The 19,638-nt window shown below is 28.7% G+C and overlaps 1 protein-coding gene across 1 annotated transcript in view; it reads right to left on the bottom strand.

The window, feature by feature from the left end:
* The window catches only part of LOC117169022 (transcription factor cwo), a 98,865-nt gene that overhangs the window by 38,178 nt on the left and 41,049 nt on the right, over positions 1 to 19,638 (bottom strand). The window contains exon 2 of the mRNA XM_033355077.1: positions 19,196 to 19,325. Coding sequence (XP_033210968.1) covers positions 19,196 to 19,325 — 130 coding nt within the window. The remainder of the gene's footprint in view (positions 1 to 19,195; positions 19,326 to 19,638) is intronic.

The raw sequence follows: 19,638 nt of genomic DNA, 5'->3' as shown, positions 1-19,638 counted from the left end.
AACGTAGTTTTCTTTCGGCTATTGCATTTCTCAAAGTTTGAGACCGATATTTTATGCATAAAAAAAGTTCGAACGTTCAAAAAATGTTGAGGTTCAGAAAAATATGAAATAATTTTCAGTGAAGTTTCTACCAAAATGCAGTACCTAAACGTACTTTATTGCACTCTCCCGAAGTTTCAGAGCATAATCTAACGTGCAGCTCTCCAAAAGTGTGCAGTTCTGAATGGAAAGTGTGCAGCTCCGAATTTGTGTTGGGGAGGTACTTTTGAAATTATTTTCAATTAATCAAGTTCGAATAAACTAAAAATAACTTCAACAATTAATAAGGAAAAAACAGTTGTAGAGGTATTACCTTATATGAATACAACTTACGCGAAAAGATGCGAAAAGATGCAACTTCGCTCTGCGAAGTTTCAGCTCGATATTTTACTTACAAAAAAAGTTCTTAGGTTCAAAAAAACATTCAGTGAACTGGAAAACTGTGGTCGGTAATATAGGTATTTAGCTGCGTCACATGCCCTTAAGAATTTTATTTTAAGGGAATGTGATACTTCGTCGTGTGGTCAATCGGGTACAGTTCCGACGGCTTTTGTTCCACAAAAATGAAAATTTTCAAAAACTGAATTCGGAGATGCTATAAAATATCATAACGGACGTCCCCGGACTCTTTTTTCAGGGATAATAACAAAAAAATGTTATTGTGCTAATTACCAAATTTTATGCATGTGTATTATTTTGTGGTTAGGGTGATTTTTAGCTCTCTGTCATTTCGAAATTGTAGGTCTCTATCGTACCGATTCTGTCAGTAAGCACTCTGTAATAATTATGGTGTAATCATGGACCAGATCTGATGAAACTTTGAAACTAATGTTCGATTTTTCGCCACTGGGAAATTATTTATGAAATAAACTTTTTTGATTGCCTGCAAACAAGGTTAGTTCCCAGAGATTAGTTACTATGTTTATTTGCAAGTCCAAAGTTTTCGGCCAAAAATATTGTGTAATTTGGAAGTAACGCACAGGAGAATTGTAACATACATAACCTCCAAATATACACGTTATTAACAATATCAAACAATTTTTTGAAAAAAAAAACACAAATTAAGTGTGCGGGGAGGTCCGTGAGCATGTTCGCTATCATTTCCCAATTTTTAAGACAAAATATTGATTATTCTAGCAAAAAAACCGTCAGAACTTAAAACTGGTAAAATCGATACTAATTCCTAAGCGCTATGCAAATTAATCAGATTTTGCTAAATTAAACTTGCAGTTTAAAACGCTTCAGTTTTTAGAATTTAAAATTGAAAAGTCGTTGATTTGGAAAGATCTATAAATAACAATGCTTAAATTGTGATCATGTTAGAGATTAAAAGCCAAAAATTTTCAATTGTGAATTTTCTAAATTGATGAAATTACGAATGTAAATCATCCAAGCTACAGAATTTTGAATTGTAAAATAGAAAAGTTTTCATTTCTAATTTCAAATGTTTAAAATTAGGAGTTCTACAGTTTTAAACATTTGCAATTCAAATTTTTACAAGATTGAAGAGTTACAATTAAAAACTGTATATTCTTAACGATTTCCGTTCAAATGTATTCAATTTGAAAAGATTTGTATTTCAAAGTTTTGCATTATTCAAGATTTACAATTGACAAGTCTTGAAACTTGAAAATTTGGAATTACTGTTATTTAATTTTTAAGAATTATATTTTGAAGGCATGTAATTTGAAACATTTTTGTTGAATAGTTCAATTTTTAAGATTTACAATGGAAAATAATTCAATTTTTTAAATGTTTAGAATTATGAAATTTTTACTTTTTGAGATCAGCAATTCAATTTTTTACAATTTTGAAGCGTAAAAATTGAAAATTGTTGAAAGTAAACAATATAGATTTGCAAATTAATTAATTATTGAGACTTGCATTTTAAAGAAATATAATTTTAAATGTTTTTTTTTTTAGATTAATTTTGAAGATTTACAATTAGATATTAATGTTATTAATTTCAGCATGCTGGAAGTCGAACTAGTTTTTAACCGAAAATATAGATATGAATATTATAAGTATTATTAAATTTAATGACTAACGAAACACACGAAATTCCAACAGAATTAATTTATGCTTATTTATTAAATGTACATAAATTCAAAATTTATCAAGCAACAGCAGAACAAGAAATTATTGACTAAAAATGAAAACAGTTTAAACATTCTTGGATTATAATTAAAGAGATTTTAACAAATAAACAAAATATATTCAAAATAAATTCAATCAGAAACACAGTTGTTGGTCATAAATACAATTTTAATTAATTTCTTTTGAAAATTTCCCATTAACTGTTTCCACTTTAGACAACTCAAAGAATTAAAAATAATTATTTTTTACTGATTAAATTTTCAACACTATAATTTCTTGTTACTTTAATATTGTTATTAATTATAAAAAACACATACTTTCAATAACATTTTTGGTTTTGTAACTTATAATATATGCAGTTACGGCGTTCCTCGAAATACAAACCTTCTTTCTCGGGGTTGGATAATTCCGAAAAACGTCATAAGTACATACGCATCTCTCCAAAATCAAAATGGTTCGAGATAAGTATCCAAAATTATCATTTTAAAGGTTATTAACTGTTTAATCAAATTATTTTAATAATCAGGTGTCTCTTTTTTACGATTTAAATTATATAAAAAAACTCGTTTTGCCGTTTGTAGAAGTTCACGATGTTTTTCTAAATCACGGCTATCATTCTATGGTTCTAGGATCACGAAATAGAGATTAGAATTGAAATTTCTAATTGTGCAATATTAGCGACTTTCAATAAACCGAATCAGTATTACCAACTTGTATGAAGCACGTGATTCAAAAGAAAGCGTACCTGTCTACTTAACTGAATCGGAGACCCTGAGTGGCAGCAATGACCGAAAACAATAGCGGATATTCCAAATGTGAACTTTCATACTCAGAAACGTAATATGCGCTTTTATTACTGAGCACGTACAATTTTGCGCAAGGCACCGCATGGCAAAATGATTATTAGTTTTGAGTAGAAGTAAAAAAAAACTTAAGAGGGAGGAAATTGAAGATTAGAAGAGTGTAGACTCTACATCTCGGATTTTATAAATACTCTTGATAAGAATTTCTTGCACGGTTGACATTGCACAAGATGCTTGCAAAGATAAGAGTCAATTGCATTCACCTGTGAAGCCATTATGATTTTCCAAACCTTATCTTGAAGGTAATGAGCCTGCTCACGTGATTCAAGTTATTGCGCACTTTCCTTTCCCAAGAGAGATTTATCTTTTGGTTTTCAAATGTTTTTAGAATAAAACATTTTGAAAATATCGAAAAGTAAAATTTTTAATCAAAAAATTCTGGAATTTAATTATTACTAATGTTGAAAAGTAGCTTCATCCCAGTGTAGAATATTTCATTTAAATAATTAAAAAATCAGAAAGTTTCATCTTAATGTTATAAAAATTTTTAATTCCACAATACATTTTTTTTTATTCAATCCTTTACCCTATTGAATGAATTTAAAATTCGATTCTTTAAGAATGAGCCATAAAGAATGGTGAACTGCAAAACTTCTAATATTCAACAATTTCAAATTTTATGTTTAAAAATCTGATAATTTGTAATTTTTCACTTAATTAATAAAGCACGTTTAAATAGCAGTTTTTTAACTGTTCAAAGTCGATATAAACATTTAAAATTTAAGAAATTTGAAGTAAAAATCTTTCGAAAAATCTTTGGCCAGGAGTGACTTCAAAATAATAATCTTTTTAAATTAATATTAAAGGAAATTTCAACCTAGAAGATTTTTTTTTTAACAAAAGTCAAATTTTGAACAAAATGCTTCAATTTTCAGCTGAAAAAGATAAGTTTCCAATTAGTTGAATCTAGCGTAAAAGATGATGGTTTAACCCAATATTTGAATCCTCAACCAAATAAATAGTCTAATAAATAGTTTTCTTTTTATACGAATTTACAAACAAATATGTAAATTTTTAACTAAATAGTTTAATCATCTATTGAGTTGTTAAATTTTCAAGCCACAAAGATAAATTTTCCACAAAACAGTTGTATTTTTAACAAAATGTTAATCAACAAAAACCAAATTTATTGTTTACAAAGTAGTTCACATTTAAACCATACAGTTGATTATTATTAAACAAAACAATGAATTCCGAACGAAACATGTAATAGTAAACATTTCAACAAAAAATATTTTAATTTCAAAGCAGAAACAGTTGAGTTCAACAAAAATTCTCCTGAATTTGAATGAATCCTCAAACAGAAATAATTAATTTTCAACTAAGCAGTTGCATTTTTAAACAAGAAAAAAAAAGAATTTCCAACCAAAAATATTAATTTTCTATAAAAAACTTGAAGAAAGTACATACATTTTTATTTAAATAAGATCAATTTTTAACTTAAAATGCTAACTGTCAAACAAAAATGGAAAAGTTACACTTTCAGTCAAAAAAATTATAAAAAAAAAAAACAATTTCCAGAAATATACTTTAATTTAAAAAAAAGGGATGAAATTCTAGCTAAAATTAGGAATCGTCAAAAATAAATGAATTTTTGAGAAAACAGTTTAACATTCGACCAAATTGTTTAATTTTCAACCTAAAAATGAATTTTTTTAACTAATTAAGATTAATTTTCTGTCAAAGAAGAATAATTATTAACCAAATGTATTTTTAGCTAAAGAGTTGAATTTTTAAAAAAGGAATATCAATTTTCAACTAAAAATCGAATACTTAAATTTTCAGTTGAAAACATAATTTTAAACTAAAAACGTAACGAGTTTTCTACCAAATATCATTTCCCTGATTTCTCTTGGTTCAATCAGTTCCCTAAGTGCCCTAATTTTCCCGAGTTCCTTGCATTTCCTGAGTTTCAATTAATTCCCTGAGTTGGCTGAGTGCCCTGATTTTCCTACGTTCCTTGAGTTCCCTGCATTCTCTGATTTCCCTAAGTTCCTTGAGTTTCATGTGTTCCCTGAATTCTCTCAATTCATTTAGTCCCCTGATTTACCTGAGTGTCCTGATTTTTCGGATTTCCGTACGTTTCTTTATTTTCTGTAAATTCCCAGATTTCCCTGAGTGACCTTATTTCTCTCAGTTCACTAAATTCTATAAGTGCCCTAAGTGCCCGGATTTCCTGAGTTTCATGACTATCCGGATTTCTCTGAGTTTTTTTAGTGCCCGCAGTTCCCTGAGTGTCCTGATTTCCCTGAACCCCCATCACTTCTTAAGTTTCAATCAATTACCCGAGTTCCGTGAGTTCTCTGATTTCCCCAAATTCTATAAGTTCCCTAAGTGCCCTTATTCCTAAGAGTTCCCTAAGTTCCCTGTGCTCCCTTATTTTCCTGAATGCTCTGATATCCCAGAGTTCCCTGAGTTTCAATTAATTCTCTGTGTCCTACGAGTTAAATGATTTCTCTGAATTCCTTCAGTTTCCTGAGTTCTCTCATTTCTCTAAGTTCCCTGAGTTTCCTGAGTAAACAGATTTTCCGAGTTCCTTAAGTATCCACATTTTCCTGAGTGTCCGGACTTCCCTGAGTTCCTTGAGTTTCGGGAGTTTCCTGAATTCTCTGATTTTCCTTATTTCCTTAGTTCCCTGATTTTCCAGAGTTCCCTGCGTTTGCCGAGTTTCAATGAATTATCTGAGTTCTCCGAGTTCCCTAATTTCTCTGAATTCTTTCAGTTTCCTGCGTTCTCTGATTTCCCTAAGTTCCCTAAGTTACCTGAGTTTCCTGAGTGCCTTGGTTTTCCGGAGTTCCCTAAGTTTCCGGAGTTTCATAAAATTCCCTAAGAGCCCTGATTTCCCTAAATTACTTAAGTTTTCTTCAGTTCTCTCATTTCTCTAAGTTCCCTGAGTTTCCTGAGTAAACAGATTTTCCGAGTTCCTTAAGTATCCACATTTTCCTGAGTGTCCGGACTTCCCTGAGTTCCTTGAGTTTCGGGAGTTTCCTGAATTCTCTGATTTTCCTTATTTCCTTAGTTCCCTGATTTTCCAGAGTTCCCTGCGTTTGCCGAGTTTCAATGAATTATCTGAGTTCTCCGAGTTCCCTAATTTCTCTGAATTCTTTCAGTTTCCTGCGTTCTCTGATTTCCCTAAGTTCCCTAAGTTACCTGAGTTCCCTGAGTGTCCTGATTTTCTGGAGTTCCCTGAGTTCCCTGCGTTTCTTGAGTTTCAATGATTTTCCTGAGATCTCTTATTTCCCTGATTTCCCTCATTTCTTTAAATTCCCGGAGTTCACTAACTCCTCTGAGTTTCTTTAGTCAGGAGTTAGGAGAAACTATAAGGGTTTCTGCCCGGGGCCACGAAACTCTAAAAAAAAAGGAGAAACGACATCTAGAATCCACCAAAGATGGGGAAGTTTTCAGCTTTCAAAGTTCTCGTAAATTAGTCATGAGTGTGCCGGGTGATCGACTTCTGTAAGCAAACGTTGCATTATGCGTCTCTCGCGGCCCGCATGAATATATTGCAATGCATAGACTACCTGTGAGTTGCAGGAAAAAGGCTTGTCGTAATATGACGGATATCAAATTCGCTGTAACATGCCATCCTTTATAGTTATACTAGTGCTAATTTTACATAACGTTAAGTCGATGCGCAGTTTGATAGTTTGTAGCAGAGGGGATAGGCCAGTTTGATATGCTCGACTGCCATAGAAAAACGGTCGCTCTGTCATGAAGGAAAGTTTTGCTTTTTTATGATTCACTTTTTTATGTACTTATATCTGGACCTCGTAGTATCATCTTCCTATATTTTATTTATTATCATTCTCATAATGATATTTCACAACCATCTTTAAAAAAATTCCATTAGTTTAGACTGGTCTCAACGTCATATTCTTGTCTTTATGTCATAATCGCATAAACAGGACAAAAATTGAATGTATCACACAATTTTTGCTTAAATTATAAAAACAGATTCATTTGATCCTCCTATTTAAAAAAATAGGTGGAACGATGATATGTTTTTTAATATTAGGAAATAATTCTTTTCTCAATATTTTCTACTAGCCTAAAATTTGTCAACTTTTTCACACATTAACAGAGATAAGAAAATTATATTATAGACAATTTCAGGGAAAATTGAAATTCTTTTTATTTAAATATATGTTTTACCCAAAAACTGAATTAGTTTGAAAGATATTTAGAAATTTTAAAAGAATTATAAATAACTTCATTCCAACAGAATGCAGATTTTCGACGATATTGAACAAAAACTTTAGAAACTCTTTAAGGATTCGCAAAGGTCTACAGAGAATGAAACAATATTCCTAAGATATCTCGATGCATTTTTTTTTATTTTTTATTTTTTAATATTCAGTTTAAATTAAAAAATAAATATTCACTAGAAAATTTTTTGTGTATAAAAAATAACTTCTTCCTTCAAATAATAGTTTTTCTAATTTTTGTATTCAGAACATTGGTTTTATTCTTTTTTGCTTAAGGATTCAACTATTTGTTGAAAATTCGTATTTTTTAATGAATATTTTTTTATTTCAAAGGTAAAATATTTATTAGTTTAATTATTAACTATTACATATTTTTAAATAAAACTACTTCTCTATAGGTTAAGCCAGTTTGTTGAACATTTGGACATATCTCACTTATACCAACAAGTTGCGATTCATGATGTTAAAAGAGGGACTTTCTAGTATTATTCTAAAAAAAATGCTTATGAGAAATAATAAATCGCTTAAAAACATCTTTTTTATAACATTCATATTAATCATATTTTTGCTATGACTACAAATGTTGCAAATTCCTATAACACTGACACTTTCTACCTGTATTCTAAAAGAAAATAGGTAAAAACCATAATTAAATTGTTTAAATAATTCATTTAAACATCAGATTATCAGTCAATAGTGAATATTATGTACTACAATCATTTTTCGCCGAAAAAAGCAGAAAAATAATCATAATTAGAGCCAAAAACTAAAAAAAAAATTGTCCGAAATCAAAAAGCTTCTGTGGAAAATTAAATTAATTCGTTAAGCAAAATGTCCAGTTTTCTTTCCTGATATTTTATAAGTATTAAAAATGAACTTTATTTCTAATGTACAACGTTTAAAATGTTTAAAGATACTTTAATCTAATAATGCTTAATGACCAATTATCGCAGGCTTCAAAGACTTTTCTCTATTCTCCTCTTTTTGTCGTTTCCCGTTTAAATGCGATCCAAATCATTAGAACCCAATAATAAAATCGAACTATTTTTTATTCAAACTTTTTTCTCTGTTAATACGTAAACTTATAAACGTTTAGTTTAGAATCAACCTGGTTTGGTTAAAAATTTATGTTTTTAGTAAAAATCTTATTATTTAGTTGAAAATTAAATTAATTTGTTGGACATTCACCAGATTTTTGTAAAAAGACGTACTCTGCGCTTTAATAATTAACTTTTTGATAAAAAATATCTGATTTCAGCTTGAAAATTAACAATTTAATTGCCATTTTTTACCAACAAATTATTTTCAGTTAAAAATTTCTCTCTTTCTGTAGAAACGAAAACTTTTCTATACTTAGTTTACTTAGCTTCTTAAAAAATCATTTCTTTGGTTCAAGGTCCATAATTTTAGTTAAAAATTCTTTTACTTATAGGTCATAAGTTAATTTTTCCAACTGAACAATGAATCACTTTGTTGAAAAATCAACTGATCGGTTGAAAATTCAACAATTTGGTAGAAAATTGAACCATTTGGTAAAACGCTAAACTATTTTGTACAAAATTTGTTTTTGTATTGAAAATAAATTCTCTTAAATAACATTAAATGCTCTATTAAGACTAACGTCACATCCATTGTTCCAACTATTCAGTTGAACATGTCTAAAATTGATTGAAAATTCTTCTTTTTCGTGAAAAAATTAATCTTATGGGTTGAAAATTAAACGGTTTGGTTGAAAATGTATACATTTTGTTGAAAATTTGTTTTTTCGGTCAGAAAAAATTGACCTTGCTGGTTAAAAACTCAACTATTTGGTTAAAAATTCCACTATTTAATTGAAAATTCAAGTATCTTGTTGAGAATTGATCGCTTTTAATAGAAAATTAATATTCTCTGTTGAAAATTCATCATTTTGGTTAAAAATTCAAGTATACTTAAGACAGCTCATATTTTTTATTAAAAATGCAAATGTTTGAAAATTAAGCTTTTATGGTTAAGAATTAAAATATGAACTATTACGTTGATTAAAATCGTGCAAGTTTCCGGTTCGCTGTGACTCTACGAAATGTTGGAAATAAAGCCAATTATTAATGAAAAAGTTAGAAATATTTTTCAAGGAAAAGTAAGCCAGTAGTAGCATTGCATTAGCAGATAATTATAAAAAATAGTGTATTGTTCTACTTATTTTCTACACATGAATTTATTTTTAACCAAATGCTTTAGATTTTAATAAGTAAGGTTGGATAATGAGATTAGACTTGTCTCGAAACGGAAAGTTAACATTTTACCCCAAAATATTTTAATTACAACTTTCTTCATCGTCTGGAGGTCGAGGTAGCTTGATGATAGGATTACACGTCTGCCTTTATTCGATAGTTTGTATTAGTTATTTTTAAGTTCATCATGTCACAGACGCATTTCTGATCAGCAGTAGTTTACCACATGTATTCTCTCTGAAACTAATTCAGTGAAATTGGCACTAGTAGAATCAGTATTTTTTAATTCCCACTGATTAACCAGTGCTTTTCCGACATTGACTTTGTGAACCAGTAAGTGCTTTAACTAAAACAGCGCTACTGAGTATAGCAGTGACGCCATGTGACAGATTCAACCAGTAATATAGCGCAAGGGTGAGGTTTGTAAAGACAATTTTTAAAATTTCAAGACAAAAGTGCTGAATGATAAATGTCATACCCAACCAGCTGCCAGAAGACAGCACCTACGACCAGATGAGTACTGGTAATGAGTAACCAGTTACACTCACTACTTAAACCAATGACGAAATTGCAATGAGTGAATCAGTGAAACCTCACTAATTGTTAACCAGTGAAATCTCACTGATTAACAGTGACATACTTCTGGCTGATTCAGCCACTAAGATTTCACTGGAAATCAGTGAGCTTTTACTGGTTCATTTTGAGAGAGTGACTTGTGTCGAACAGATTAGAAAATCAGGTAGAAAATGCAAATCTTTAATGCGTGTGCAAACCTCGACTGATATTTGGCTCGAAGCTAATGTGTAGACTCTAGACGTCCAGACATCTCGGTCAACGGGGCCAAAAACAATCCTTGATACTTATCCTCCTTTGCATTGCACGTGTACTATTAACGACCACGTGTCTATGATTTAAGTATGCACATTACGTACTCTGATTGAATCATAAAATCGTCACGACGTATTTAAAGCCTTGTCGTACGTAAAAGAAAAATTCTTATTTATGAATCAGTAGGCGACTTTGAAAGATAATCTTTTCTCATATAGAATATTCTTAAATAGCTGTTGACCATCGATGGCAAGTAAATAATTTCTTTGAACTGTTTATATTGCAACTAGTTTTTAGTTACGGTGACAATCACGTTTAACAGGGTGTCTACTAAATATGACCCACGAAATTCCCGAATATTTTTAATTTTTCAATAGTTTTTAAGAATTTTAATTTCAAGTATGAAAAAATAGAATAGGTAGGGATGCCAAAAATGCGTGGAAAATAAATTAATATATGCAGGTTTTTAATATTTTTAACATTTATTTGAATCGTTTATAAACTAATACAATGCACGAATTCGACATATATCACCACAGTACATATTAATTATGTTAGAGAAGGCACTCTCATCATGCCAAACTTGGTGTAATAATGTAAGTTGAAGACACGGCTAATTGGTATAACAAAAATAAAATAAATAATGAAAATAGAAATAAGTCTGATTAATTTTGTAATCTCAAAGAGGAGATAAAAGATTATAAATTGTAAGAAATTAAATGCACTTCCCGCGTCAAAAATAAAATCAAGGACAATTCCCGGGTTATTCTGCATTTTGTTTTAACTGCCGGAAAATTTCCGGATTTCCTTAAATTACCGCGGAGTAGACACCCTAAGTTACTTTTGTAAATGAGTATAGAATTGGTAACTAGTTATGTTGTTCAGTAATAGTAGTTGTAAAAATCGTTTTTTTAGTTACTTACGAAATATAAATCACGAGTATTTTTTAAATCAATCACTTTTATTGCCTTTTCAAATACTTGTAAATTTTCGCTATTCCAATTGTGGCACCTAGTTTTCGAAAGATTCTTTAGTAAGGCAGAAACCATATTAAACTCGGTAAATTGAACCACGAAGTTTTCAAAAATGATTACTTTCAAATCTGGCAAAAGTCTAATTTAGTCGAAAAAAGTGACAGATTTGAACCTAAAAAGTCTCCAAAAGTGACTAATAACCTTTGAAATTGAAAATAATGTAAAAGAATTAGATGAAGTTTATACGAATTCAAGGCGAATTTCAGTTGATTCAGGAAAAATAAGAAAACAAGTGAATTAAAAAAATGGTATCCATTTAATAGAGTAGCATTGACTGCATTTTTATGACTTTAAAAGACTTTGTTGACATTTACAAACATTAAAAAAAAAACTTAATTGGCCAAAATGTTAAAGATAAAAAAGTTTTCATCAAATTCAGTAAAATAAGAATGAATATAATTCAAGCCGAATTGAATATAATTTAATATAATTGATTAGAATGAGAACAAATTATTCTAATACATGAAATTAAATTAAGAATTTAATTTAATGAATTTGAAACGAGAAAAATAAGAAGAAATCGAAAAGAATAAGAATAAGAAGAATAAGAATTCATATGCATTAACAAAGTTTAAGATCCAAAAATTCCATGAAATTAAGTGGATTGCAAGTGCATTTCAAAGCGTTTAGGGCGAATTGAACAAAATTCGAAGGAATTAAACGAATGCAATAAAAATTGGCTATCGTGAATATATATCCTAAAAAAATTACTAAAAGGTGATTCGAGAAAAAAGTAACTAAGAGGTAACACGTTACTTTTTTCGGGACGTAAATAGTAACGATAAGTAATTACCCTAATTACCCTTAGAAGTGAATTATCAATCACTGATGTCAGTTACAAACGGAACTCTACTGAAAAGGTCTTGGCCCATCCGGGTTTTATGCTGATTCTTTTCTTATTGCACCTCCTAAATATTTTAAGTCATACATAAAAAAACGTTAAAAAAAGCTCAATGTTAAAACTAGTTTTGCATAACCCCTTCAGTTTTTCATCCGGAACGATATTTAAAGTTGTCACAGACAAGTGATATTTGGAACAATTTTAAATTCGTTTAAAGCGATAAAAAACAGTTTTCTGTTAATTTCTTCTTTCAAACTCATTCTCTTTAAATTATTCAAATTAGACTGTCTGGGTACACATATGACTGTTCAGTGCAACGAAGCGGGAATGTAAAATTCTATGTACTTTATTTTAAGGTTATTTTAAGAGGGTCAAACCCTAAGACATTTTGAAGGGTCACACAACGATTTTTCTTGTTTTTGGCTTCAAATATAAAATGAAGAGAATTTCAATGGCTATACTCTAAACGTAAAATATACTAATTAAACTTTCAGAATTTTTTTTTTATTTAAGACTTCTCAATCTTTGGGGCTTTGAAATTCGTGTCAAAATTGATTAGAGAAGAATTTGAATTTGAAGCTTTCATAGTTAAACATTTTTAAATTAGAAGCAATCTATCTGAAAAAGTCTTTAATTTAAATCAGACAATATAAAAATATTTCAAGCAAAATTATCCTTATACGTTTTTAATATTTTTGAAATAATATTTACGACTGCCTCTAGAATATTTTGTGCCAAATTTCGAAAACTTGACTCAAAATGGACAAAATGTTTTGCTCAATCAACACAAGACGCAACAAAATTCGAAAGAATAAAATTTGGTCTCTAAAAAAGTTCTTGAAAAATTTTTATTAACACTTTTTTTATCTCGCGTTATTTCCGAGCCTTTCACGAAAATGCGTATGAAATCCTTTACATTAATAAATACTCAAAAATTGTCACAAAATAAACAAATTTAGAAGAAAAACCATTTTCTTACTATTTTTTTTAACAAAAGCAACCATAATTAGTTTTATTAATACAATAAATCTTTCTTACACGTTTCCTGAAAAAATGTTTTTTTACATTAGACCCAAATAACCTGTGTTCTGAATAATACTTAATGAAATAATTACATTCACGCTATTCTTGTTTACCAATAGGAAGAAATGTGATATTTTTATACGTCGATTCTAAAAATATCTATTTATCTTCAATATTTATATGAGAATAAGTTCGTGGGATGTTGGCATCATAAATAAGAAACAAAAATGCGAGTGAACTTTGGACGAGCCGGATCACACAAGCCTGTTTATTTTTATAGACATTTTAAAAGAATTTCTGCGTGAACAAGACAAGTCATTCGTCATCCTCAAAATATAATTTCTACCATAACCCCGATAAAAAGAATTCTTCTCTCCGAATAAGTAAATATTTCAACAAAAACATATTTTAATTATCAATAAAAACAAGTTGAACTGAAAAAAGTGATGAATTTCGGCTAGATAGTTGAATCCTCAACCAGAGACGATTAATGTTCAACCAAACAGTTGCATTTTTATTCTAAAAAATTTTTATTTCTACGAAAACAGATGAATTTTTAAACCAAAGAGATGTTAAAAAAAATTAGTTGAATTTTCAATCATGAGAGAGAACAGATACATTTTTAATAAAAAAATTAATTTCTTACCATATTAGTTGATTTTTTAACTAAATAATAAAAATTTCAACTAAAAATGTAATCTACAGAAGGAACCAACTGGGAAAAATAATGCGAGACAAAAAAATTATCGACAACAATATTATATCGGGCTGGCTGCAAAAATTTATTTTCAAAATTCCCTAATTTTTCCCTGACAAGTTTTTCGCTTCCCGTGGCAATTGATATTCAAGAATCGGAATTTCTATATTTTAACATTTTCAACAAAAAGTCTAAATTCTCAACAAAGAATCTGACTATAATATTTCAACCAATCAAAGTTGCGTTTCCAGAAAAATAATTAAATTTGAAGAAGAAAATTGAATCGTCAACAAAAAATATGAATTTTCGATCCAAAAGGAAGAATTTACTCCCTAGATTTCACAAAAGCAAGCAAATTTTCATATAAAATGATAAATCATTTACAAACAAATAATTTTTTGAAAAATCAGTTTAACTTTCAACCAAAGAGTTGAATGTTCAACAAAATAATAATTATTTTTTTTTTAACAAAATAGTTCAGTTTTGGACAAACTAGTTGATTTTTCAACAAAAAGATGAATGTTTAACAAAAAATGTAATAGTAAATATTTCAAAAACTAAACAATAATTTTCAACAAAATAGTTAAATTTCCAATCAAGGAATTAAATTTTCAACAGAATAATCTTTTTAGCAAAATAGTTCAATTTTTAACCATTTAGCTGTTTTTTCAACAACAGCAAAATGAATTTTCAATTCAAAGGGACAAATTTTCTGGCCAAACAGAAGAAAGTTAAAAAATGTAGTTCAATTTTCCACCCAACCCTTGAATTTATTAATAAAAACGTTAACCAAACAGTTGTATTTACAAAAATATAGTTGAAAGTTAAACCAAAAGAGACCAAATTTCCAGAAAATAATGATTTTCCTAACAAATAGTAGAATTTTCAAACAAGCAGGTGAATTTTGATCTCAAACGATGAATCATTCAAAAGAAAAAAATTTTTTAATCATTTCTACTTTTAACCACGTAGTTGAATTTTCAATAAAAATATTAATGTTGAGCCAAAAATCAAATAGTACATATTTCAACAACAACAAAATAATTTACAACAAAATAGTTAAATATTCAACCAAAGAGTTGAATTTAAAAAAAAAATTTTTTTAGAGAAACAGTTGAATTTTTAACCAAGTGAATACATTTTTAAAAGATAATTAATTTTTACATTCTCATCAGATAAGGTGTAAAAGTGTAAAATTTAACCCCCCGCCCAGTTTTTGTCAAATGTTCACGTTTTGAGACCCCCTAAATCCCAAAAACAGGTTTTTACGAATGTGGCTGTCTGTATGTATGCATGTCTGCCTGACTGTCTGTGAACACGATAAATTTTGGAAAAATAATTCTATTAGATTGGCCTTTGGTACACTCTTTAAGTGTCCTAAACTGAAGGTCAAGTTTGTTAGCCAGTTATTTTAAATATAAAATTCAAAAAGTGAGCCCATTTTGAATATTTTTGAGACCACTTTTTTCAAAAATTAAAATTTTTCGGTACGCATGTTTATAGTATTCAAAAAGTTGAACAATTTATCCTGATGACTTTTTTCATAAAACCAAAAATTACCAGATATAAAGTATTTACAAAATACCAAAAAACACAATAAAATAAACTTTTTAAGTCAAATAACGGACGATATGAAAAAAAGGCAAGAGAAGAAAAAGTTTGATTTCTAAATGCCCTACAAGAATATTATAACAACTTTTTGAATTTTCTTGAAAAATCAAAAATTCTAATTTTGAAAGCATAGAAAATAATTAAAAATCCAAAAATTACATTTTTTCATGCAACAATTTCAAAGTATTTCAAAGCTTTTTTCGCATTTTTTCAAACGGGACATTGAAAGTACGTCTGTTTTACTAAAAATGTAAGTGATGAGTTATAATAATATACATTTCTGGGAATGATAAAAAGTTTCAGGAATAAACTCGAGTGCGAAACGTGATGAGGATGTTTTTGTTAAGGCCAAAGGAGCTTTAACAAAAGAGAATTCACAATTGGAAAATTACTGTTGACGATGCTTTCACCTTTATCCAAAGAACGAGTTTTCTGTACAGATATAAGAATTTTCCACTAGATAGTTGATTTTTTTAACCAATAGTTGAATTTCTTTAATTAAATGTTAACCAATCAATTGTATTTAGAAACAAACAGTTGAACCTTAAACCAAAAGAGATGAATTTTGCATAAAATAATATTTCAAAGAAACAGAATTTTCGGCCAAGCAGAAGAATTTTTAACTGAAATAATAAATCCACAAAAAAGAAGAATTTTCAATAGTTTAAATTCAAATTAGGTAGTTGAGTTTTTAAAAAGAAATTTTTTTTTCTGGAAAAAGGATCAAATTTAACCAAATAGTTGATTTTTTAACTTATAAATATGAATGCACGACAAAAAATATAATGATACATATTTCAACTATAAGAGATGAAATTTCTATCAGAAGAGATGTACTTTCAAAATAGAAGACGAATTTGCAGAAAAAACTGAAAAAGTACAATTTCGGGTAAAAAAATTAATTTCGAACCAAATATATCATTTTTGCGACGTTTTTTTAAAGAATACCTTACTTTTCCCTGCGTTTCAGGTTCTCCCTGACCTATGGTGACCCTTAAGTACTAGTGGAAGGATTATAAATCTTAAAGGGATAATACAGGGTAATAAATTGTTAATTGCTTTTGCAAAATTAATTTATGCCGCTCTCTGGGAAGTATACATTTATTTTTATTCGACAGCAATTAAGACCGTGATGTTGCATCAGTGTTGATTTGACAACGCGGAAAGTTTCCCTACCTGTGGCCTGAATTCTCTGGTCGAATAATGAACAAAGAATTTAGATCTGTCTTTCTATAGCGTGTAAAAACGTGATGTCACGTCAGCAGAAAAAACATACTTATGCAAAAACACTTTCGCGGAAGGACCCAGTCGATAACATGTTTACACCTGAGGCAGATAAAAGCGGTTGCAGACCCATGATCATGTCCTAACTGCTATTTTGTTTATTTTCTTGAGCCTTGATTTTAATTTAATTTATAAGTTTATTTCATTTGATCAAATTCATTTCCATCAGTCTCATCAGTCACTTTCACAATAATAAAGTCGTAACGAAATATAAAAAAATAGATATAGTACATTCCATCTGATAAAATGCAAATGAAGCAGTGGTTAAAACCGGAATATAATATAAGCATCTGAATTACTTGAACTTGAAGCCTTGAACTAAAGATGATAATTCAGTATAAATATTGTCGTATTAAAAACGTGATCAGTGTCTATTTAATTGATGATTATTTCATTTGTACAGCGTAAAATTAGAACTTACGTCAGATAAAAATTACTCTACTCTGGACGAAAGTGTATTAGCAAGACGTAACTTGTTTTACGGATTATCTTCAATTTATTGTTTATAATATTTTTCCGTTGTTTTATAATCAGGGTATTCACCCGATGGATGATTTCGAATTCCCGTTTTTCTATCGCTCAATAAAAAAGAATTAAAAGAAAATGAATAATTGAAACGATTCTTCAAAGATTTTAATTCGTTTCTACACATTTAAAGAAATTTAAAAGATTTCTGATTTCGAGAAGGACATTTTTGAAAAGAATTATAATTTAAACATTGCAAAGGATTTTTTTTTAATTCCCTTCTTTTAAATCAGAGTTAAAATTAATTTCCAAAATTCTTATTCCATTTTACAAATTCTATATTCTAGGTCAGAACTATAATGATTTTTAAAGTTATTATAATTCGGAAATATAATAATCTATTTATTCAAAAATTTGTAAGAAGAAAATTTCAAATTGTGACCAATTTTAATTTGGGACAGGGAATTTTTTATATTCCTTTTTAAATTAGAATAAAAATGCTTGTTCAAAATGCTAGTTCCATGAAATATTTCCTTGTTTCAAATCAGAGTTAAATTTATTTACAAGTTTTTGTTATGATTCAGATAAATAGTAAATCCCTTTTTTTAAAGTTTGGATAAGGGAAGTTTCATATTCTGGAAAAGTTTTGTATGAAAAAAAGGAATTTCCACATTTAAACCAATTCTGATATGAAACGAAGAATGCTCTGAATCTCGCCAATTCTGTCTTGAAGCAGGGATTTTTTTGTAAATTGCATTTTTATCAAATATAATTAAAATTATTATTATTAATTTCCTATGGCATGTTGAAAATTACATTGTTTCAAGACCTAATTATGATTGTTCACAAAATTTTCTGTTTTGAAGTCAAAATTACAATTCATTACGGGAATTATTGTTTTACATTATAATTATTCATTTCCTGTCCAATCTCAGAATTATAATTACTTTTAAAAATTCCCTATAACATTTAATAATTAAATAAAATCCCAAAATTTCCCGATTTATTAATGTTTTTTAAACACACTTCTTCTAAATTACAGTCAAATTTTTTTTATAAAATTCCCTTTTCACGCTAAAATTCTTAGCTCCAATTAAGTTTATAATTCTGCTTGAAAAATTTGTCTCCTAAAGAAAAAATTATCATTTATCAGGAAAATTACTATTTCAAATTGAACCTCAGTCGAAAATTGTAATTATTCACGAAAATTCTCAGTGCTAACTGAAAAGTATAATTTTTTTAATAAACTCCCTGGCTTAAAGTCGAAAGTATAATTGTTTGTCAAATTGCCTGCCCTAAAGTCTTTACTGAAATCCCCTGTCCCAAAATTAAAATTATATTTCTTTCCAAGTTACAACTTATAATAATAAATCTTTTTGAAAACACCCTGTTGCAACTCAGGATAATTGTAATTATTTGCATGAACTTTTTCTATATTTCTTTTATTTATGGCCTGTAGCAACTTAGAATAATAAATCTTTTAGAACATTCTCGATCTCAAGTTCAAAATTATACTAATAATTTTCTAATAAAATCCCTTTTCCCAACTCAGAATTATTTATTGCAAATAAGAATTTTGATTTTTTACTCAAATTCCCTGTTCTAGCTTAAAAAAAACCTTGATTTTTTTTGCTGCAAATGAGAGATTTCTTTGGACATTAACGTGTAGAAAAACAACATTTACAACAAGATATAGTTAATTTTTTTTACACTACTTGTTTGCACCAGGTGATGTTGACCACATAAATTATATTTCAGGTGAGAAAACCCACTTCTGGCACATGTTAACCACTTCCTAACTGGTCCAATTATTCAGTAGACAGAAACTTGTTCTAGTTTACATATCTCCATGATTTCACTTTCGCCCTCTTTAGTATTCATTCATTTAATATATTAGTTAGGTTGAAATTATTGATAAGTGATAAAATATTATTATTTTATTTATATCTTAAATTTGAAAAATACGAGGAAAAACGATAAAAAAGGTGAACTCACCCGTGAGACCTTTTTCTTGGTGTAAACTTCATCGTCCTCAGAGGCTGTCGCAAAATTTAAATTTCCTTCGCAGTATCCTGCACCTATCCCCATTCTGTACATCTCATCTTTGCATGATCTTCCATCGATGCTGAAACAATTTTTAAAATAGGTAAAGATCAATTTAAAAAATTTAAATTTTATCAATCTCATGCAATTCTTTACATTCCCTTATAATCCCCCCTTACTTAGGACGTAATCAGAAAATCAGTATAGAAATAAAGAATATTATAATATTGAAAAAAATGATGTAACAAAAAATACAAAAAGTGCAAACGAATGATTTATTTACATATTTAACGTAGTATTTTAACTAATTTCAAGGACTGTCAAGGATTTCATTAAAAATGAAGATAATCAGCAAAAACACATAATCAGATTAAAATTTAAAAAGTTTAGATTTA

The sequence above is a fragment of the Belonocnema kinseyi genome, chromosome 3 (genome assembly GCF_010883055.1).
Source record: "Belonocnema kinseyi isolate 2016_QV_RU_SX_M_011 chromosome 3, B_treatae_v1, whole genome shotgun sequence".
NCBI lineage: Eukaryota > Metazoa > Arthropoda > Insecta > Hymenoptera > Cynipidae > Belonocnema > Belonocnema kinseyi.
This window is presented reverse-complemented; position numbering and strand designations above follow the sequence as displayed.